A 23,466-nucleotide genomic window follows, 5' to 3' on the forward strand; every position below is an offset into this window, starting at 1 on the left:
GACGCGCGTCCGGCCCGTGCCGCGGCCGCACGCTGGCGCCCGGGCGGAGAGGAAGAAGACCGAGGAGGAGGAGGAGCAGCGAGAGAAGCGGGAGCTGCAGCGGGAGCCGCTGCCATGGTGCTGCCGCTCGCGCGCCGCGCGCTGCTGGCGGGCCGCCGGCGGCTCCCCCGTCCCGCCTCCGCTCCCCACGGTGAGCGCCGCCTCCCCCGCTCTCCTCCCGCTCGCCGTGGGGCCGTCCCGCCGAGCCCCCCTCTCCCCTCCTCTCCCCACAGCTCCGGCGGCGGCGGCGCGGCTCTGCTCGGGCGCGGGGGGCGAGGCGGAGGCGGCCGGCGGGGACGGGGCGATGCTGCGGCACCTGACGCGCAAGCTGCGGGCCAGCGGGCCGGTCACGGTGGCCGAGTACATGCGGGAGGCGCTCACCAACCCCGGCCAGGTGCGGCGGGGCCGGGCCGGGCCGGGGGGGCTGTGCCGCGACCCCCGCTCACCGCGGCCCCGGCCCCTGTGCCGCTTCCCCCTCGCAGGGTTACTACACACGCCGCGGCGGCGTCGGCGAGAGCGGGGACTTCATCACCTCGCCTGAAATAAGCCAGGTGTTCGGAGAGGTAACGCAGTTCCTTGCGTTAAGTTACCTGTTGTACTTTAACACGCGGACCTGGCTGGAATCCTGGTGGACAAGCCATCCATGAGCCAGCGGTGTGTCCTTGTGGCCAAGAAGGCCAATGGAATCCTAGGATGCATTAGGAAGAGCACTGCCAGCAGGTCCAGGGAGGTGATCCTGCCCCTCTGCCCAGCCCTGCTGAGGCACATCTGGAGTGCTGAGTCCAGTCTTGGGCTCCTCAGGACAAGAGAGACATGGAGCCCCTGGAGTGGCTCCAGTGGAGGGTAACAGATGATTGAGGCACTGGAGCATCTCTCTAATGAGGAAAGGCTGAGGGAGCTGGGCCTGTTCAGCCTCAAGAAGAGGCACTGAGAGGGGAACTTATCAATGTCTGTGAGTATCTGAAGGGAGGTGCCAGGAGGATGGAGCCAGGCTCTGCTCACTGGTACTGAGCAATAGGACAGGAGGCAACGGGCAAAAACTGATGCACAGGAATTTCCATCTGAACATGAGGAAGATCTTTACTGTGTACTGGCACTCAGATTGCCCAGAGAGGTTGTAGAGTTTCCCTCACTGGAGACATTCAGGAACCACCTGCACACAATCCTGTGCTATATGCTCTAGGATGACCCTACTTGAACAGGGAGCCCAGATGGCCCAATGTGGTCCCTTCCAATTTCCATCCCAACTGATTTCCAAGCCAGTTTTCCAAGCCACCTTATCAATGTCAAAATACTGGAGTAGCTATGATAAGGTTCAAGTTATTTCCCAAGAGAAAAATTGGTTTTGAGGGAGGAAAGGGGGTTTTGTTTTTCTGAAAGTCTGTTGTCTGAAACACCATCTGTGCTTAGTAACACTCTACTTTCATACAGAACTTGCTTATAAATAAAAAGAGTTTGATGATTTTCCAGTGTGAAAACTCCCCTCAAAAATAATCTCCAGAGTTTAGTCTGGCTCACTCTGTTTGTGTATTGTTTCCAGAAGTGAAGACTGGCTAAATCACGTTCTCAGTGATGCTTTGGTAAATGCATTGTCAGGAAGAACAGTTGTCCAAAGGCACCTGGGCAGTGACCCGCATTTGAGCCTTAGGTGAAAGTTCTTGCTTCAGCCAGAACAGACTCTCCACATTTACTGATGGAGAGTTGCTTCTGCTGGGTTGACAGTAATCAATGACAATTTTAATACTTAAAGACAAGAATGTGATGTTATGTATCATAATTCTTCTTAACTTCAAAATATCAAGACAGAATGTTGCCATGTTATCTCAGTTACTGTCAGACAAAGGCAGGTATGATTTTCCACAAGTGCTGAAGTTATTCCTGTAACCCTGTGTGTTGTTTCTCACTGACAGTTAATAGGAATATGGTACATTAGTGAATGGATGGCCATGGGCAAACCGCCCGCCTTCCAGCTGGTGGAGCTGGGCCCAGGGAGGGGCACCCTCACTGAGGATATACTGCGGGTAGGTGAAAACCATTCGTGTTCTTTGTTTCTGGCTGTATTCCATAACTACAGTGAAATCTGAAGGGAAGATGTTTTGCTGTCAGGCACTTCCCTTGTAGCCAGATCACTTCAGTCAGTTTGGCAGCTCAGACTCTGACTGGAGTGGATGAGTTTCTGGGACCAGGGCTCTCAGGCGGAAGCAGACCAGGGGCCAGCATGTGCACACTGCACGGACACACCTGTGACCTTCCAAACACCACTGGAGAGAAGGGGAGGGCAGGAATATTCCATTGTAAATTATTTCTGTGCAGGGAAACATTATCCAAACTGAAAACCATCTAGGAAGGTGTTGCTATGTGTAATTGAGATGGAGACCTTAGTGCAAGGAACAGAATGGGGGAGTACAATAACACAGAATGAAACTGTATTAATTCCTTTGGGCATTTCAGGGCCTTATTTCTTTTGAGTTAGTTAATGCTTTGTGTTCAGTCATGCCTGCATGGCTGTCTTTATTAAAATGCTGCTGATTCATAAACAGATTGCTAATGGGACTTAGCACCACTTAAGAACTTCTGTTGTATTTACATATGTTAATGAAAACAGTGAAATGTGGGATATCAAACACTTGTTTAAGGTGGCAGGGAAAATGAAACCATTTTCCCCTAATGCTAGACCTCCTGCAGGTCTTGGAGGAGCTGCTACTACTCTTCCAAATTAGCATTTCATATTTTTGTCTTTACACCTCTGTAATGTATAGCCAACTTTTTTGAAGTGTAGCAGCTTTTATTAAGATTTATGACGAAACTCACACTTCCTACTGAGGGAGCAAAATGCATTCTCTCTCACTGAGATTGTTTTGTTAGTGAAAGCTAACAAAAATCTTCTGTGTTGAATAGTTGATAGTGAACAGTAAATAGCGAGAAGAAAGGTTAATACTTAAACCATTAAGGAGCACAGCACAAGACTACACCTAATAAAATTCATCTGCCTTTATAGGTCTTCAAGCAGCTCACCTCTGTTCTTAGTACATGTGATGTCTCTGTTCATCTGGTAGAAGTGAGCCCCAAACTCAGCGAGATCCAAGCAGTGATGCTGACAGGAGGGAAGGTGCAGCCAAGCCCTGAGGATGAGTCTGCTTACATGAAAGGCATTAGCAAGACTGGAATTCCCATTTTTTGGCACAGAGACATTCAAGATGTGCCACCAGGTAAGGAGCTTGAATGCCTAGTTAAAGGGACGGTGCCCTTCCTTCACTGACAGCTTTTGGTAGCAGAGGGCAACTCTGCTAGCCTTCACAGTGGACAGAAAAGTAGTTACATACATATTTGTTCTTACTTGTATGACGCTGAGGCAGGATCTTGGTTCATTTTCATCACTGTTACCTGTCTACCTTCATTTGGGGATAGCTACCCAATTTCCTATATTCTGCCTTTTTCTTTTCATGGGGAAAAAAACCCAAAATTTTACTGGCTTTGCCTGAATCTGCTTTCACAAGATAGTGATCTAAAATTCATGGACTGGTAGATAGAACTAGCTGTAGAAATGGTATCTTTAATATGTGCAAGCTGGAAGTAATTATAATTTTTTTCACAACCACATTAACTAGCTTAATTCATTAAAAATCATAAAACTGTTTTAAACTGGAAGCTGCTCTAGAAGTGTTAATAATTTAATGCATTCTTTTTTTGCCTTCCCACAGGTTACAGCTTTTATCTAGCACATGAGTTCTTTGATGCCCTGCCAATACATAAGTTTCAGGTATAGAAAGATTATTACTTTAATTGTGACCATCTGCTTAAACACTTTTTCTCTTTGAGGAAGAACAGAATTGAGGTGCCAAACTAGTCATGTGCCCTGTCTCTGGTGATGAAATAATTCTAAATGAATTGAACAAATAAGGCTTAATTCAGCTGAAAACTGTAAAATTAGTAATTATTTTTAAATGGATAAAATTGAAGAAAGCTAAGGATTTTTTTCTGCTGAGATAACTCTCAAGGTTTTGGGTTTTTTTTTATTTCTTATGCTGCATTAACACAGATTCTAATTTCCACATAATTTTCTGTAATACTACTAACAAAAGACTGAAGGGCTTTCACTTGAATAGTAATGAGAGCAGCCAAGTAGAGGCTAGTTACAATTCAGAAGTAGCTAATTTATGAAAATCACCGGTAGAATGAAATCTTTTCTTTTGATAAGTTAAATGTTGCACTGTCAGCAGAAGAGGCAGCATGTTTCTTCAGAGCATCATTCATTCCTTTCAAGTATAATTAAACCTGTATTTGTTGGCTCTGCAGATGAGACTCCACCACAAGCTTTTTCTAAGGCAGTTACTGGAATTAAATGAGTAACAGTTGTTAACAATGTATTGCTCCTAAAACCTTTGTGAAAAGGCTTGACTTATTAGTTCAATCAACTGAACAAGATACTGTGGTATGTGTTGGAGTGTAACGTGAGTACTTGGGCTCATTGAACAGCGAACAGAGAAAGGCTGGCGTGAGGTGTTGGTTGATATTGACCCAGAAGTTCCTGGCCAGCTGCGGTTTGTCCTGTCACCATCCAGGACCCCTGCGACGCAAAACTTTATTCAGGTGAGGTTATGCCTACCAGAGCTCAGCTAACACCTTTATTGACTCTTTCAAGTACATTTAGTGCTTCTCAGTTACTCTGACTGCAAGAAGAGGGCTCTCAGTCTATAAATGAATAGAGTTTAAAATTTCCACAAGTGTTTAGCTTTGTATGCTGTGAAGCTGCAGCACAAAAATTACCACGTGTATCAAACTTTGCAAAATAGGAGCTTGCACACACAAAACGTCTCAGAGAGCAAACTAAGGCACCAAATGATGGGCAGAGTTTTCCACTATGTGTGTAGCATCACCATCTCAAGAGTGGCCCTGCCTCAGCCAGGCTCTCAGCCTGCTGCAGGGTACTCAGGGCAGCTGCCTGCTCATTGCCAGGCTGATCTTTAATGGAGAGTGGCGTGGTTTCTTCCTGAAGTGCACTGGATACTCAAAGCTACAAAATTAAGTAGTGGAGATTAAACGGAGCTACGAAGTCTCACGCAGGAAGGCCTCTCAGAAGGGTGTGCACAGCTGAAGCACTATTTTCCTTAAGTACTACAGTAAGGAAATTTCACCCGATACAGATAGTCTTGGTAGAAAAATTTGCATTTGACTATAGGTTATTGAAGAGAGCACTGAAATCCAGCACTCAGAAAATACTAATTGAGAATGAGTGATAGCAAAAACTAGGTCAAGCCAGTATAGATAGCCTAGAATGCACCTCCTGTACCTGCGTGTCCCAGCAAAGCAACAGCCCCAAGACACAGTGTGAGGGATACTTGCCTTGTGCTTGTCTGCTAATACAGGTGTTCTGGTCTTTGAACTCTGCACTAGCCAGAAGAAACAAGAGACCACGTGGAAGTGTGTCCTGAGGCTGGTGTCATTGTGCAGAGGCTGGCCTCTCGGATAGAGAAGGATGGTGGAGCTGCTCTGGTCGCAGATTACGGCCATGACGGAACCAAAACTGACACTTTCCGGGTAAGGTATTTGCCCTGTAGCAATAAGTCAAAAGACTCTGTTATCTTTGATTGTTAGGTTCTTGTAAGTTAAAGTTCGTAGGTGGGCATAATAGCAAAAACTGCATAAAACTGAGTAATTCCTGTTTAATCAGTACCCAGAAGGGTTTCTGTCAGTTAGAAAGGGTAATCTGAGCTCTTCCTACATTTATCTCAAACTTTCCATGTATAATTTGCTATTGTCACCACTCAAAGGCACAGCTAAATTTTTGCCGGCCCCGGCTATGATGGTTGGACTACAGCTGAGTGTAATCTTCCAATTTCATTTTCAGGGTTTTCGGAATCACAAACTTCACGATGTGCTGAGTGCTCCAGGTACAGCAGACCTGACAGCAGATGTTGATTTCAGCTACCTTCGAAAGATGGCACAGGGAAAAACAGCTACATTAGGCCCTATAAAACAGAGGGAGTTTTTAAAGAACATGGGCATTGACCTCCGACTGCAGGTACGAGTGTTCACATCTGCAGAACTCTCCCAATCCACAGGCAATACTCTTAAGCAGTACGAGAGCTTTAGTAATAGTCTTTGGTTTCAAAATGAAGTTGTTCAAAATAACATGTAGGTATGAGATCAGAAAGTAGATTCTGCTAGATGTAAGTTACTCCAGATCCCTGAAAGTAAACTGATCATATTATACTTAGGAGCATTTAATGCAAAACTTGCATCAGTGTGTGGGCTGTGGACCACCACCAGTGATCTCACCAGTTCTACCAACCATCACAGCACCATTAAGTGAAAAGGAACCAAGAAGGGATTGCAGGTATGCAGGAATTTATAGGAATGCAGGAAGGGCTCTAACCTGCATTTTTCTTTCCAGGTGCTCTTGCAGAATTCAGGTGACACAGCAACTCGTGAGCAGTTACTTCACAGCTATGATATGCTGATGAATCCCGAGAAGATGGGAGACTGTTTTAATTTTTTTGCCCTGCTGCCTCACCACAGACTTGTACATCCTGACAAGAAAGATAAGCCAGAATCAAAGTCTCCCCTACCACCTGTTGCTGGATTTAATGAACTGTTACTAAAGTAATTTCAAATACTATGGCAAAATGTGTGATGGCTGTTTCAGAATAAGTCTTCGGTGCAGCACACCAAACCTCTGGACTGACCTATTCAAAGCAGCATGAGTGGAAATAAAACACTGCACATACAGAAACCAGCACACACAGAGCAGAGAATGAACAACGTTTTGGGAGTCTTATGAGAGAACAGAGTGAAATATTTACTAACGGAATCCAAACTTGTCAGTAATAAACATGCACTACGGAGTCTTTAAATGTATTCAAGCTTTGGTACTTGAATATAATCAAGATGCCTTGACATCTCTGAAAAGAGAATAGTGACAGGATGCTCATAAAAGGAGTGCCTGCTGGCTGAATTTCCACAGCAGGACATATTTTATAAATCCACAAACAAGAAAATATAGGACCATTTACTCCTAAGAACATTTGATAGGAGAGATAATTCACATAAATAAAAAGAACTAGTCTGATAGGGAAATAAATTTTATTTTCAAGCTTACCAGAGGATATTTACAAACAATGGGGTGTATAAAAATATAAAAGTACTTGACAGTGTCACTTTGAGGCTATAAATTTTACATGAGCTTTTTTCTAGCATCACCATAGCACTATTGCTTGTATGAATGCAACTTAATTCATCTAGGGGTAAGGGTATTAAACACTGTAACCTACTGCTGTCAAAGTCTGCAGTAAAAGTAGGAAAAAAGGGAGTAAAACTCAGCTATTTCTACTACTCTAGGAATTTTACTTATAATGTAAGCCTGATTTTTTGGTTTCTTGACTACTAGCTACTTGTGGCTTCTCTTGTCTGGCTCCATAAGTCTGCATATATATGATCAGGCAATCTCTTCCAAAGGCCAACAGCATTATTTTTATTTTAATACAACTTGAAGAATAAATAGCTCATATAGTATTTTGAAGCAGAGCAGACTTCATGGGGAGAGACAAAAGCCAGGCCTTCTACTTCATTATTGTTCCCTCCTTCCTCTATTCCTGTTGTGCTTTTTCAAGTAAGTGAGCTGCTTTATTTCCTCCCTTGCAACAACATAAACAACAAACCCACAGGTAAACCTGGAGTAACAGCTCAAGTAAAAAATCTGAAGTTTAAAACCAAACTGTATCTATGTATTACAGTTAGGATGGAATATAGCAATGGCTTCACTGAATTTTGGTCACTTGAGCACTGGAAGTTGAAAAACAGCACTGCTTTGCTTTGCCAAGAGTGGGCAAATACCAAACTACCAATGTCAGAGGTGATTGCTCTGGTTGCAGAGATGGAAAGCAGTGCCTCTTTGAACAATCAGTCCTGAAACCCTCTCTAAACAGTGTTAAGAATCCAGAGCTCAGCCTTTGCCAACACAGACACCTACGAAACGCAGTGGCAGATAGATAAAGGACAATGGGAAAAGAAAGAGTGAGTTAAAGACCCAGACCTACCTGTGGGCACATCCTTCTGCAGCTGCCACTGACCACTGCCAGGTCACTGCTACTGCAAGCAGCTGCCAGCTCTAAACTAACCATGTAACATTTTAGGTATATCTAACAACTTACAAATCTGCTCACCTGTTTCCTTACCTGAATAAAAACAGTATAAAAAATACTTATCTACAAACAAAAAAAGAAAAATCTTTGTAGGAGAGAGGAGATACTCCAAAAGTCTCTCACTGCCTTTGCAGTTCAAGCCTGTATCAGTATTTTAGAAAAATTTCCAACTAAGCTCCAGTTAAGCAGCTTGGCACATCAGGGATGCATGCAGCCATCCAGCACCCTCCAGGAGCACAACACTGTTACCCCACAAAAACAGGATTTCACCCTTCTCATTTTTTAAAATAGGACCAAAAAACTCTCTTCCATTTGAATTTAGCATTATGGCCTCAAACTACTTTGAAATACCATTAACTTGAACTGTCCAAGGGAATAATTTCCAAACAACACTGCTGTTTCCCCTCTACTGTGCCACAAGTAGCATTAGTGATTGGGAATCCTTCAGTTGAGGCATATGCACAGAAAAAACTGAGCAGTTGCTTTTGGACTCTTCATTCAGCTCAAACAGTTCTGAGCACAGTAAAGAGGAGAGGAGGACTGCAGATTACAGTGGCAAGGCAAAGTCCTTTCTCCTACAGTCCAGCTGCCCTGGCAGAAGCAACAGCTGATGTGATATCCACTGTTACTTCTAGGTTTTGAGCAGAGTTAACATAACAAGCTAGCAGGCTACAAACTACTCCTGATGTAAGTCCAGGGAAACTTAAAAAATTAGAAAAATATTAGAAAAATTTAAAAATCTTATTACTCGAAATGGCAGAAGAAAGCTGCATGTATTTTTCCCTATTTTTCCACATCCTTCTGCTAGAAGCTGATCTTCCAGAGTGAAAGGATATGCTACATCAAGTCTTGTGTGCTCTCTGTACATTATTTGTGTAGTTTTAAGGCAAAATGCCTTTGGTGTGTATCAGTGATGTGCCAGCCTTGCACAGCAGCTCACTGTTGTGGCTTATTGCTTTTTTTAACAGACAAAATGAAAGTGTAGCACAGCTTTGATTGTCATCTCCTTAGACTGTCAGCCAGCATTTCAAGAGGAATGTAAGAAGTTACGGGGTTTTCCTTTTTTTTTTTTTGTTTTGGTTGCTATCTGTAAAAAGTTCAATTAGGGCCAAGACACACATATTTAACTGTCTAAACAGCAGCAAATTATTCCTTCATCTATGAAGCTGTATTCAACTAAACCACCATGTTTTGCTTTAGCCAAGGTATTCTGTACAGATTTCTTTATAGAGTGTCTTCACCATCCACAGTTTGAGAAACAGGAGATGTATCTAAGTAGCAGAAAACAGTCCTCTATGGGCTAGTAAATAGGGATTAGAAAACTATTACAAAACTCTTACTGCGTAGGCTATGAAAAAACAAAAACCCTTGAAAAGCACAAACCATTCAGTCTGTACACCCTACACCTCGGTAATGGCTTTGTAGCCACCCAGCTCGGTGAAATGTTACCCAACAGGGCTTTGTATCCCACTGTCCAGTAACTACTCAGAGTTAAAGTCAGGGATGGAGAAAAGTTTGCAGGCGACAGTCTATTCCCATGGCAATGCAGAATCCTCTGGGGCTTTACACACCAAACTATGTGTACAGCCTTTGGAAAGAGCAATAGCTGTTCCAAAACTTATCTTCAGTTTCTGCCTGGAGTATCCTTCTTTGCTGCAATTTAGCATAATGAACAAATCAAGGGTCTTCTTCCATGTCATCTGGATTGGGAGCCATAATGAAGTGCTGGGGGTACTCGAGGTTGTGTTCGTAAGCGTGTTCTTTCCAGCGTGCATCGTCGCTCTCATGGGTAATGTAACGCTCTCCAATGCGTGTTTCAAATTCTCTGAGGTCAAGCCAAGTCTGATAATCCTAAGGAGTAAAAGAGATTTAAGGAAGCAGTTTTAAGAAACAGCACCACTACATTCCCACAGATAAATTCTGCAGTTTGTGTCCATTTTCAGTGTAAATAGCCAGAAGATATAACCAACAAGATCTGTTTTAAAAAAAAAAAAGCCCCAACACTGTCTACAAAGAATAGTTCAAAATTAAATAGGCTAGTATGTAAGGTTGTCAAAGCAGCAGATAAAACATTCCATTCCAAACAAATATTTTCTAAACAGACTACAAGTTACAGCACACACCAGGCTATGTGTCCACTTCAGCACTGAACAATGTTTGTCTCCATGCTGATTTCACAAGGCTTCATGCACTCATCACTCCCCACAGTCAAGGGGGAAGCCAGAAGAGTAAACCCATGTTGTTATCAGACAGAAAGGAAAAGGTGGGAGAGACAGTATGACAAATTTCCCTTGAGGAAAGAAGCCATTCACAGATGGTCAGAACTCTGGAGTGCATCAAATGTAAAGCTAAAACCAGAAATGCTCAAGCCTTCATGAATGCTTGTTAACAGAACGTGACACTTGCAGTTTTCATAAGCCTCTGAAGAATTTGTCAAAAAAATTATTCACCCATTGTAAACATAGTGAAAAAGGCAGATGGGTTTACCTGTAACCATGGATGACTCAAGGATTTGTCAACACTGAAACGTTTTCTCATCTTCACTTGAAGCAAATTGTTTATTAAATCAATGGCTGACAAAGAAGAACAAAAATTATATTGTTTAAATACTAATCACCTCCATCATCATTCACATGCTGCAGTAGAAATTATTTTTTTATGTGTGAGTGTATCCTACAATGAATTCCTTTAAATTTAACCAAACTCTTGAATTTTATATTTAGCTTTGCTAATGTTAAATGTGGCTAAAAAAAAAAGTATGGGGTATGTTCCCCCTACTTTTGCTGGAAACACTGAAAGCTTTACTGTGTTATTCGTTAATCTTTTTCCCTACTGATTTTAGTGATTTTCAGATATGTCTAAAAAGCTTGAGCATAATTCTGCGTTCCACAATGATATACGTACTTCCACTACTGTATACGTCCTTCCACATCTACCTGTGTCTTAATCATGTATTAACCAAACATGGTAACAACATATAACCAAAGCTGGCATTGGAGAGCTCTAGCCTTGTAAACTTCTAGGTTGATCAGACCTCACATTTAAATCCATACTTCCTAATGTACAAACTAAAATTCAGCTTTCAGTTGTTTCTGTGATTATAGTTCAGATAAAATATACCATCATTCAGCAAATACCCACACATGAATTAACTTTCCTTTGGGACTTTTGGGAAGTATCAGATTACTCATTCCATTCATCATGCATGAAATTCATTTTTCTTGCTAAATCTCCTGACTCCCCTGCCCTGAAAATTATCTAAAGCATTATATTTTACAATTTATCTTTCACAAATATATTTACCTACTTTGGCATAGTCTACTAAACTCAAACTATCAATAATTTTCTCACTCCTCCCTAAATGAACCTTGACATTTAAGCATTTGAATGTGTTACCTACATACAGAAACATTCTAATAGAGAAAGTCAGTTTCTTTACCTTCACTAGAAATCTCCTTCCAAGGATTTGGTGGGTACATAAATGCTGCATTTTGAATCTGATCATTGATATCCTCATCTTCATTAAATGGGAATGTGCCACTGAGGCTCACATAGACAATAACTCCTACTGACCACATGTCTAGGGAGCGGTTGTAGCCTTTGCTCCTGAGCACTTCAGGGGCGAGGTACGCAGGAGTGCCCACCACAGAGCGTCGGAAAGACTTCTCACCAATGATGCGTGCAAAGCCAAAATCACACAGCTTCACCTGCAAAAGCAGCACATTTTAAACGGAGAAATCTCTGCTTGACTTCACACCCTTTCTGCCATCACTTAAACATTGCAATGCAAACAGAACAAAACCCCATGTAAACCAGTCCATTAAGGTTACTGGGTTTGCAGCACACAGATCAGCCACACTTCAGATCAAGATCTCAACTGGCCCTGCACAGACTTGGGTCTGAGGCAGTTTTGTGTATTACTTGGTCACAAGTGTGCAAATAAGGAAGAAGTATCTTGATTCCAAACCCAGCTAATTTTCAGAGGTGAATCCTCACTCTCAAAAGACACAGAATCAAAGTTAAAAATACATACAAATCCCAGCCAAATCACATTCCTCTTAATCACATTCCTGAAGCTGGAGGCTTCAGCTACATGGAAATCAAACAATGAGTTTTAGCTTGAACTCAGAGCCAGCCAGCTCTTGACAGAACATCCCAGTAAAATGCATTAACAGCTGGTACATGCACCGATGCTCAAATCTTCATGATCCTGCAACAGTTCCTTAACTAGAACACAGCAGGCATTTGTAAAGACAAAAGGATCCGGATGAAGTTCAACATGTAACCCCGAGTCAATAAGCCCTCCTCAGAGTATAAGAAAGAGCAATGCACTAATGGCACTTAATGAGACAAGGGCAAAAAAAGAGACAACTACAATAACATGCAGTTCAAGTAATTCTAGAAGTCAGTTGAAAATCCCACAAGAGGTTGCTTTTTAAGCAGCAGTGTCAATATTGCTTTTAAAAAAAAACAATTAATAGTAATGAAAAGTATTGTTTAATCTTCACTCACTTGAGGGAATGGTTCTGCTGATGCTAGTAGTACATTTTCTGGTTTTAAATCACAGTGCACAATATTCTTGAAGTGTAAATTCCTCAAAGCAACAAGTATCTACAAAATGAAAGAACACTTTCAGAACATATTCAAGCAGATCACAAGTGTCAAAAGACACACAGACTAACCAATACAGCAATTTCTATCAACATAGCCCTCAAGAACTAACCCATATATACTGTGCAAGTACTGTTTTTTCCAGCCTACCAAGACTTGAAAACAAGCGGGTTTATTTTCCCCAGCCTTCCCCCCTGCCTCCTCCTCTGTTTTTTTGACTGCTTACTGTTTTGACATTCATCTTTACATGTCCATAATGTTATGTCTTGGGAAAGAAGGGCCAAAAAAATTAACGCAATTAACATTCAAAGCTCTTTTCTTGTTTATTCAACTTTCATTAGATGTGTAGCTCTCTACGCTGTCTCTTTTAAATAACAGTACAGAAAACTCCTTCTCCAAAGTCTCATCTTATAATTACAAAACCCAAATCTAGCCTTTCCTCTCAAAGCAGAGGAACTGACTGCTCACCTGAGTGACCATGAACTTAGTTATTCGTTCTGGAAGTCGACTTTTTTCACTGGAAAGAATCATCTCTAGCATATCCCCATGCAGCTTTTCCATCACAACAAAGACTCGTTCTGGTGTTTCAAACATACATTCCAGGTTCACTATCCCAGGGTGGTGCAAATTCTAAAACAAAGTAGCATAGGTACATCATTAAAATAAACCAGTATGAAATATCCTGAATTACACAGAAATACTGACCACAAATTTAAAAAAACCCAGTTAAATAGATACAGGTAAAAAAAAGTATCTGAGGAAAAAATCTAGTTTGAAAAAATGTCAACCCATGACACACGCCAACTACTAAGGATAACTTGTTTAATACAATTTAGCTGCAATGATTAATTTTACAGTTGCATGTTCTGTATCAAGTTACTGAGTGTAAGAATAATACTCAAAGATTGAGGAGCCAGTAGTGAAAAACAGCAGAAAACAATACTGAGGGAGTCAACATGGAGCCAAAGTACATGGCTTCAGTGGGATCCCCTACAGCTATCACCCCCAAGTTATCAACTCTACCAAGTACTCAGGAATTCCTGCTTTTACAAGATTCCATCTTCCAAAAGTACTCAGAAATCACAGATGTAAAATTAAAAATCAATTCAGAACATTTAGATACAATATAAAACCTCATTAATGGTCTATTTAAGACAAAACTCCAACATGATTCCAAAACACTTTTATACCTGGAGAATGGCTACTTCATTACGAAGCTGACTTTCCTGTTTAGTTGGAAACCTCATCTTGTCAATGACTTTGATAGCCACATCTCTTCCAGTCTTCCTATGTTTTCCTAAACAGAAAGTCAGTGTCAGCCATCAAGAGGTAGAAGTAATTCATAGCTATTAAACATTACAGCAGAAATTCCTTTTTGGGGAAACAAGTATATTCTGTCAATTGTATAATATTACCATATTTATATTTAGAATTGCAAATGGTATATGAGTAAAAAGAAGTGATTAACCTCCACAGGAATTCTGTAGTTTAAACTTAAACCAGTTACCACTCTGCTGTCAGGTATACACACACTGACATTAGATATATTGGGTGAAGTTTTTGCTTGTGCAAGGGACTTTCACATGAGCAAGTAATACCTACTCCACACAATATTGCCTCTCCTGTAAAAACAACAACAATTCAAGGCCAAAGAGAAGACAAATCTACAAATCCACTCTAGTGGTTTCATACTTTCATGGGCTCCCTGTGCACAGGAAATTACATACCTAATACTCTATGTGAACATGAAAGCAATTAGGTGCCCCAAAGAACAGCAACACATTTAACATCTGGGGCAGTCTGCTGTGATCAAAAAGCTCTAAAAGGTTATGGTAAGAAAAACACCACGCTGACAGCACCATGTATTATTCCTTGCTGCAACCTGCATCTGCTACATGAGAAGCATTCTGCAGTACCCAGGGAGGCTGTGTCCAGGGCTAAGTGAGGAGCTGTTCATGCTTCCCCAACTTCTTCACAGCTGCTGAACTGGTTTCTTTCAGTCACATCAGAGAGGTTAATAGGATCACACACTGCAAGGCCTTGGAAATCTGAGACATTTAATACTAAACTACGCCAGAACAACAAGTCTGCACCAAAGAAGAGTGTCATTATCCACTCAGTGAAGGGCTTGGAAGCTATTTTAGGAGAAGGGACAACACACACAGCTACAGTGCAAGGGGCACAGACGGTTCTACCAGCACCACTGTGGGGAGCCCAGCTACACCTCAGCAGCCACCAGCCAGCCTCCCCTGCTGCTCCCTGGTCAGCACTCGTGGCCAGGGCTTAGGCAGGGCACAGGAACTGCTCCACAGGCTGCTCTGCCAAGAAACTACTGCACCTGCCTTTAACATAATGAATAAAGGGTTTATCTCCACCAGAAAAAAGAAATTGTATTGAAATGTAGCACAAATACAATCAATTACAAACTAGATGCAAAACACAGAAGGCAAATGCTAGATTGCTGAAGAATGTAAAGCAGACCAACTCATCTAACGTAACACCTAACTATATAAGCTAGACTACAGCTAAAACTTGCCCATGAAGAGTAACAGAAAAGCAGCTAGAAAATTCCTTTTGTTAAACAAAACACAACCAGCCAGTTTTCAGTGCAAGTTTTACATCAGTAAGAAAATGTCAAGAGTAGTTTTTTTTCTGTCTCCCTTTTCCAGATCTTTCAAGCTAATCAAAGTTTGAAGGGAAAAGCAGAGGGAAACTGTTCTTACTGATGCAAGAATTGGATATTTATACCCTATAACTTTTGATTTGCAATTTTGAAAACATTTGTCAAGATTAGGGGCCACAAAAAAATACAACAAAAAATAAAAACCCAATCCAAACCCCACACCAATGAAAACAATTTTTCCATTAATTGTTACCATTATTTCAGTATATACACAGGTGTGGATAAGCCAGTATCAGAAGTTACCAGATCTAGCATCCCCAAATAACAGCAACAATTAAGCAGTGTGTAGAGCCAGCAAAACTATAGTCTTCTATATTGTCTTTTCATACTCTTTCAGCTTGTGATTTTATATTAAGAAGTAAGCTCATCCTATATATTTTAAGCCCTTATTCATTAAAAAAAAAAAAACATTAACGAAAGCTTTTTATAAGTGTTTATTACACTTACAAGCACTTGTAAACATTGAATCATGCAAAACACCAAGCTGAGATTTATCTACAAGGCAATTTAGGAAAAATAAAATCCAATCATTAAAACAAATGTCTGCATTTGTTAATTTCTATCCATAAGATAGGGAGGACATTTTTATTCACACTATGCTTTAAGAAATACAGAGGGGGCAAAAAACCTAACCTCTTTCAAGAGTGATGTAAAACCAGACCAAACTGTATTTCCACCAAGCAGTTCAGAAGTAATAAAGTATCTAACTACACAATTGGCACACAGAAAAATCAAAGCCACAATACTTCCTGATTAGAAAGAAAACATGACAGAAGCAGAAAGGTTACCACTTGTAAATCATTATTTATGACTTTTTCTTTCTTTCCAGATTTATGGTCTGTGGTTTTCTCAACACTTGAGATATAACATGAGATTAAAAAAAAAGAGAGAGATAGAAACAGAATTCATATGCACTTCTAGTATTTCTTCTTTTTTTTGTTATTACATACTAAAAACAAGTTATATGCTGCAACAGAACGTTTTAAAAACTAGGTGATAACACTAGACTTGAAACCTAGGACACTCTTGGCAAAGAATACTACTTCCTACTTTACCCTGCTGACAGAAATTTGTTCGCATCAAGTATGTCAATAATGTGTTTGCATCCATACTGTCAAACCATAAATGATGCGTTTTTCTAATTGCTTTTGGCCACATCTCTCAGGTGTCATTCAAAACAGGTATGACTGACAGCAAATATATGACTTCTAATACTGTAAAACACAGTGTTAGAATTTTCAATTTAAAAAAATCATTAAGCATGGCCAAACTGGATTGCTTTGCAATCCAAACTGCAGCCAAAATGCAATACATATTCTAAACTGATTAGGATGCCAATGCAAAACTGTAAATGCAGGAATTTAATTGTAAGAAATACTGCACATAAAACTGCAGAGACACACAGCAAAGTAATCCAAACACAACTTCTAACAAGATTAACTTCACCTAGACATTCTAGATACAGCTAAGTAAGTATGAAAAGGATAATTTTATCAAGCAGACATTCTACCTTAATAAATACATAATGGAACATAATGCAATTTACCTCCATATACAATACCAAACTGACCAGAACCCAGCACTTCATCAGCAAATATTTGGTACACAGAGCTGATATCCTAATGCATGAAAAAAAGAAAGCACAAATATCAGGAGTCATTAAAATGTTCAGAACCGCATTAGTTATTACTGGCTAGGCTGTAATTATATTTGGCATTAATCAAAATCTGTAAAAGGTACCATCATTACACTGAGGAGTGGGAAAACACAACAAACTTCTCCTGAAGAGGATCCACTGAGCTGCACCAAAAGCAAGGACATACATTGATAAAAACTAACAGCCATGGCAGGTAAGTAGGTTACTTCCTGCATATAACATGGACTTCTTTACCTACAGTGCTCTGGTGTTGCTTTCTCATCCAGACACTGCTACTACCAATTACTTCGTAATACTCAGATAAATAAATATCACTGTAATGCAATGTACATGACTCACCACATTCTCCTGGACCTGGCAATTTGAAACTGAGATGCTTAGAGACAATTCTTCTGCAATAAAGAAGACAAGGCCAAGTAAGTAAATAAAAAGGGCAGACTTTTTCTAAAAAGAGTGGAAAAATTAAAATCAACCAAAACCCTTTACTGACTTCTAACCCAGTATCAGTGAAATGATTTTTAATGTTGTTTTGCAGAAACTTCATACTCTGGAACTCATTAGATAAATAACCCTGAAAGTTTTGCTGGGATTATTTGTCTTTTTTTGTCATATTCCTGATTACAAAAATAGTAGAACAATACAAGTGTGTACACAATAGACAGCTGGAGAACCAAAAGCGATAGCAATTGTTATCATAGTTCATTAAATGAATAACAATTTCTGGCAGCAATAAAGAAAAACACGGGCAAGAGGAGCAGGTAGATCCCAGAGGGTCAAATGAATGTGGATTCTTATCTTCTGTGGCACAAAGATATACCAAATTAATGCATAAGAAAAGTAAACAAATCAAAGAAACCAAGTAACAGAATAACTGATAATTAAAAAGGCAATAAAGCCCATAAGATTTAAAAAAAAAAAAATCTTTGTTTCATGGATAAATTACAGAAGCATATCAATCCTTGGAATATAAGGGCAAGTTCAGGAAGTGTAATTTCCAAGTAAACGTATCAGATAAAGAATTCTTCGGTCTGCAGCAGACATTGACAGGAATTTTTCATTACAGGAATAACATTGATGCATGGGCAAGAAGAGAATATACCATGGAAGGCAGGAAATACCCTTATGTTTTGACTTCCACGGCCAAAGTAAAGCATCTCAGACTAACAGACATCTACCACTTGGAGTCTGTCTCTCTGAAGGCATTCCAGACCCAGCTGGACATGTTTGTGTGCAACCTGGACCCTGACTTGTCAGTGGGGTTGGACTGGATGATCTCCAGAGGTCCCTTGCAACCCTAACAATTCTGTGATATTATGTTAACTTAAAGAAAAAAAAGATTGAATTCATCTATAAGGTAGATAGAAAACACACTATAAACTTACTAGCACTTTGAACAGAACCATTATCATCCTAAAAAGAATTTAGAGAAAAAAGATGTCTGATTTTTGCCACCTGCGCTTTATCTCAAAGAAGAAATTTACAGAGAGAAGATAGGAACAATTACTAATTCTCAAAGACACCCTGAAGTCTACATCTGAAATACGAACTCTGAGTCTTGCAGATGCCTACTGATTATTGACTATAGTCAAGTCAGTACTGAAGTAACCGTAGAGAACACAAGGGAAAACAATAAAGAAGTCAGATAAAAAAACTCCTAAGGTCAACAAAAACTGCTTCAAGGTAACCAGAAAATAAAGATACAGTTTTTGAAAGTGTTTAACAGAACACACTGGACACTTGTCCACAGATGGCTACAGAATACAAAATAACTCAGAGGTAAAGAGTGAGTTATTCCTTCCAAATAAATCCATTTTTCTAGTGTCTGAAATGTGCAAGAGCAAGGGCTAAGAAGCAGTCACTTCTAAAGAAAGCAGTAATGCCACAACTCCACATGTAATCTACAGCAGGTAGATTCTCTCTACAGCAGGCAGGTTTCTCTCTCATTTTAGCTCAGAATCACCCCACAAAGAAACACTCCACGCCAAATACCAGGTACATGGTTACAAAGGATTCTTTGCCATGGATCAGACTGGAAGAATATCCTCATTTCTACCTACCTCTGGCCACAATGTGGTATATAATAATTAGATAGTGCCTTGTGGACACTTTGATGCTACAAATTCCCTGTTGCTGCAAGTATTTCAAGTGCCAGCAATGTCTCCCTCCTCCTTTCGGTCTTTTCATTTAAAAGCATGTATTTGAGACTTTTTTTAAAATTAGTATCTAATTATCTTAAGGCCTCTTGAAATACATTTCATGATTAACAAAGTGTAGGAAGAAGAGGGATGAACAGACATTTTGTGGCCTTCCCAGAGTTTAAAAACCAACCTGAGTTGTCTAAAAATATGTAAATACCACTCCCCGACACACAGTACTTTCTTGTATTTCTACAATCTTAAACATATTAAAACACTTCCTCTCAGCATCTACCACTGCAGCTCTATTCCCTACCAATGTCAATGAAATGTTACTATTTATATCTGAAAAACTATTTGCTTTGGAAAAATCAAGTGTCTTTGCAAGTCTGTCAGCAACACTAAGCTTTAGGTGCTAGAAAACAAAGAGAATTTTGGTGTTTATATATAGAGGTGTATATATATATATATATATAGATATGAAACTAAAAATTCTGTATCAAAAGTGGCATTTTATATATGTATAAAGCCAGGTATGAGGCACCATCTCACAGGCATGTTTCTTCACTGTACTTAAATACCAATGCATTTCATCGTTTACTATTTTAGACCATTGCTGCATTCGCAGGAAGTGCCTTTACCTCAGACTGGCATTTACATGTTCTTAACTATTGCTGATGCAGAGTAGCCAGACACCAGAGAAAGAGATACTGTTCTCAGAATCTACTGCAAAACGAAATTTTACTGCAAGGAGATTAAAGAGTAGCTGGAATTCAAAAGGAAAATAAAAAGTGAAAGCATAAATCTCAGTATAGAATGGGAATGAATGTTGTTGCAAGGAACAAGATGTCTTAAAAGAAAGAAAACAATATAGAAGTTCAGTGGAGCCTTGATAATATAATCCTATGCCAGATGAAAAAAGGGAGGGAAGGTGCATAAAAAGAAGAACAGGGTACTTTTTATAACTACCCACAGCTCAGAAAAAGTTTTTTACATCACTGATGGTATTTATGTCACAACACTAACTCATTTTCTTCTCCTTAGCTACTGACATATCACAGAATTTAAAAACTATACATATATATAGGTGCTAACATCAAAAAACATCCACATTTGGTTCTTTCAAAGTGTACGCATATAATCTGAATATTTTTATTTAGTTATGTATATTAGAAATATCTAATCTGTGCTCCCTTTTTACATCTGTGTGTGTTTTTAGTGGTCCCACAATAAAACTCTGCATTCTGCATTCATATTGTAAATCTGATTCTTTACTACTTTCTACTACAACAGATTAAAGGATTTGCCCACCCTCCACAAATCTGAGGGTCGCTTTTTAGAGACTCATGGAAAATGATGAACCGAATTCAGCAGATAACCAACAGACAATACTTCACTCTAAATAAGCACTGTTCCCAAAGGAATCACTACCATCAGCAGCTTCAGCATATGAACGAGAGCGCCTTGTCTGCCTGCTTACTGTGATCTTTTCCTTGTCCTGCAGCAGTGCAAACGCTAGGTTGAGGAGTGACTGGCATCAAGGCCTGGCGAATGGCTTTCTCCCAGCCCTGAGCTACATCAAGTCCAACTCCGGAGGCAGCAAGAACTGGACTGTGATGAGTGCTGCCATTGTTCTCGCCAACAAAGTACACCATCGTGTCAGTGATGATCTCAAAACAGTAGGGGTTGCTGCCCTGCACCACATGTGAAAAATCTCGAGGCTGAGTCACCTGGAGAATTTCTGAAAGTGGAATCTCCTGAAGAAAGATATTAGAAATTAAAAAATGAAAATGCACATAATATTTTAATATACTAATACCCATAACTGCAAGCATTGCAAAGACACAAAATCAAATATATCAAAAAAACAAAGCTGAAACACCAAGCTTCATAAATAAATTCAAATTGCGCATGACCATTGAACACCCGGTGCTCTGAATTCCTATATACAAGCCTAGACAGACTTTCAGGCCCACCACAGTTCTCTCTATACAACTACTATTTTCTACTCAAACTACATTTATGTTCATCATGAGACACACCCCCACATGGGTAAGTGATGCACAACTAGAGAATGACCATTTTCCCCTTCCAGGTTATAAAGCTTAGGCAGAGAAGAGCAGGAGGGGGGAAAAGTGAAACAGTAACATTAAGGAGAGGATGCAGCTATACACGCTAATCAATAAGCACTGCTTTGTGCATCAGAATAATTTTGGGTAAAGATTTTCATACAGATATTAGCAGATATAATCTGCATACAGATACTATCCTCTGCCTGGTCAGTTTAAGATCATGGTACAAGAGTATTACAGAACAGATCTCAAGGAAGAAATAATTTCACGTTCACACTAGGTAGAGGAGGACATTCCACATCCAGGGGAAGGTGCAGGTGCACGTCACTTGCAAGAGTAGTGAACAAGCAGATGAACACGAGGCAGGCATTAGGAGGATAAGAGACAGCAGCTGATCGAGATGAAGATCAAATAAATGTAAAGGCAAAAACTGTGAATTACTCTAACAGCGCAGACAAACAATCAGACCTAAGCAGTTAAAACAAGGGGTGCTAAGGGGCAAGTGAAATGACTAAATGCAGTGACGTAATGGAGCAACAAGCAAGGAACATATTTTACCAGCTGTGTTCTGAATGCACAGGGCAATACAAGTATCAGAGAGGTCTGAGAAGAGACTGCTTTGGTCAAGATAGGGATGAAAAGGATCTGGGCAAGTTTAGCTGGGTGTACAGAGAAAAGGCTTGATCTTAGAGGTGTTACAAAGGAAGAAGCTGCAAGATTTGGACCCCCACCTAAAGGTATAAGACAAGAAAGGGAAAAATCCTGTTTACACATTCAAATGCATTTTCTGAATATTCCACCACCAAACACAGTCCTACACTGACAATACACTAAGCTTCATTTACATAAACTTAAGGCTATACAGTAAATTTTCCTGTAAATCTTGCTTGAAACTTTTAGTTGTACAGTAGGGAATAATTTAATTTGAGGAATGTTGAAATAAAACACATAAGCATGCAAACTTTCAGTCACTACTCAGAGAACACAAACATCCAAGCCTTCATTCAACTGGAGGCCAAAGAAATTCTCTGCTAATTGTGAGGAAAGCTTAATATGCCAGGTAATTCAGGAGAACAGTACATGCAAAAATGTAAGGAGAGACATACTCAAGGGAATTAGAGCAGGAGCTGCAAGCAACTTCTCAGAGTTAGTCTTGGTCCTTCTCACTTACAGGCTTTTGGGCAACAATTAACCTGCTCACAGTTTTGATTCAAAAAGAGATGGGAAAATGGAGATAATACATAAACTGCTCACAGTAGACTTCATATCTATAAAGCACTGAATAAATCAAGTGAAACATAATTATTACTCATCATTAATTACCTTGTAATATTTTGTTCCAGATTCATTTTGAAATAGTGTGAGGCATTTGCTGTCCAGTCTCCAGTAATGTCTTTTTCTCTACAAAATGCACAGTACAATTACATAAGGAATAAATCTCTCACATGGCTTTTGCTATCTCATTATTTAAATAAAAAAATTCTTTAAGTTACTGTGACAAACATTCAAAATTAATCTACAGTTTAATCTTAGACTACAGAAATGAAAAATAAACTTTGGGAATAAAGACTTTGTCTTAATCAAAGAAGAAGCTCAAAAATTATTTCCAAAAACTAGCAAAAATATCACTTACCTTACAGCAAAAGTAGTGACAACAGGAGTTACCTCATATAGGAAAAAACAGTTACTAGACAGGTTTTATTCCAGGTGCATATTCTCACAAAATCTGAATCATTTAAATTTAGTGACAATTGTGGGAGTCATGCTTTCTCCCTCTATGCCCTCATACCAACACTGCAAGGGTTCAAGCACTGAGCAAGCCTAACAAGTCCTTAATTCTTCTGTCAATACAGAGGCAAGACAGACACAATATGAAATTCAAATGAAAAAAAAAAAAAAACTTTGTGGGGAGAAAAAAAAAAAAAAAAAACAAGATAGACTAAATAGCCATTTGCTGGAAGTATCCACCAATAAAAAATCTCCCCCACCAGAAAGTAATGTGGATTAACTGTTGTATACAACTGTCTCATAATTTAAACAGACTAATATTCCTCAAAGCAAAGAGGCTTTTAGAAAGCTAATATGGTTATATGAATCTAACATACTTTGCTTGCATCATGCTCATATA

At 39.8% G+C, this 23,466-nt stretch overlaps 2 protein-coding genes across 3 annotated transcripts in view; one reads left to right on the forward strand and one right to left on the reverse strand.

The window, feature by feature from the left end:
- Positions 1-67: 67 nt before the first annotated feature.
- NDUFAF7 (NADH:ubiquinone oxidoreductase complex assembly factor 7) lies at positions 68-6,897 on the forward strand. Its single transcript, XM_053972255.1, has 10 exons — positions 68-190; positions 273-433; positions 522-602; positions 1,950-2,060; positions 3,038-3,248; positions 3,741-3,799; positions 4,516-4,629; positions 5,434-5,577; positions 5,888-6,061; positions 6,434-6,897. Exons 1-10 carry the CDS (start codon positions 115-117, stop codon positions 6,644-6,646), a joined length of 1,344 nt encoding a protein of 447 aa, XP_053828230.1. The 5' UTR covers positions 68-114; the 3' UTR covers positions 6,647-6,897.
- Positions 6,898-7,105: 208 nt separating this feature from the next.
- PRKD3 (protein kinase D3) overlaps positions 7,106-23,466 on the reverse strand; it is a 45,399-nt gene continuing 29,038 nt past the window's right edge. For both annotated transcript variants that reach the window (XM_053972252.1, XM_053972253.1), the window contains exons 10-19: positions 22,662-22,739; positions 20,747-21,023; positions 17,471-17,523; positions 17,021-17,093; positions 13,982-14,088; positions 13,260-13,421; positions 12,693-12,791; positions 11,620-11,887; positions 10,668-10,753; positions 7,106-10,031 (exon numbers count right to left, since the gene is read on the reverse strand). In XM_053972252.1, the coding sequence (XP_053828227.1) occupies positions 9,858-10,031; positions 10,668-10,753; positions 11,620-11,887; positions 12,693-12,791; positions 13,260-13,421; positions 13,982-14,088; positions 17,021-17,093; positions 17,471-17,523; positions 20,747-21,023; positions 22,662-22,739 (1,377 nt within the window). In that variant the 3' untranslated portion in view covers positions 7,106-9,857. The remainder of the gene's footprint in view (positions 10,032-10,667; positions 10,754-11,619; positions 11,888-12,692; positions 12,792-13,259; positions 13,422-13,981; positions 14,089-17,020; positions 17,094-17,470; positions 17,524-20,746; positions 21,024-22,661; positions 22,740-23,466) is intronic.

Source organism: Vidua macroura, chromosome 3 (genome assembly GCF_024509145.1).
Source record: "Vidua macroura isolate BioBank_ID:100142 chromosome 3, ASM2450914v1, whole genome shotgun sequence".
In the NCBI taxonomy this organism is placed as follows: Eukaryota; Metazoa; Chordata; class Aves; order Passeriformes; family Viduidae; genus Vidua; species Vidua macroura.

Excerpts from the sequence above, each read along its gene's own strand:
- NDUFAF7 (XM_053972255.1), top strand. The coding sequence starts at position 115 with ATGGTGCTGCCGCTCGCGCGCCGCGCGCTGCTGGCGGGCCGCCGGCGG. Across the intron at positions 4,630-5,433 it reads CGACGCAAAACTTTATTCAG|CCAGAAGAAACAAGAGACCA; the intron begins GTGAGGTTATGC and ends ACTCTGCACTAG. Across the intron at positions 5,578-5,887 it reads CCAAAACTGACACTTTCCGG|GGTTTTCGGAATCACAAACT; the intron begins GTAAGGTATTTG and ends TTTCATTTTCAG.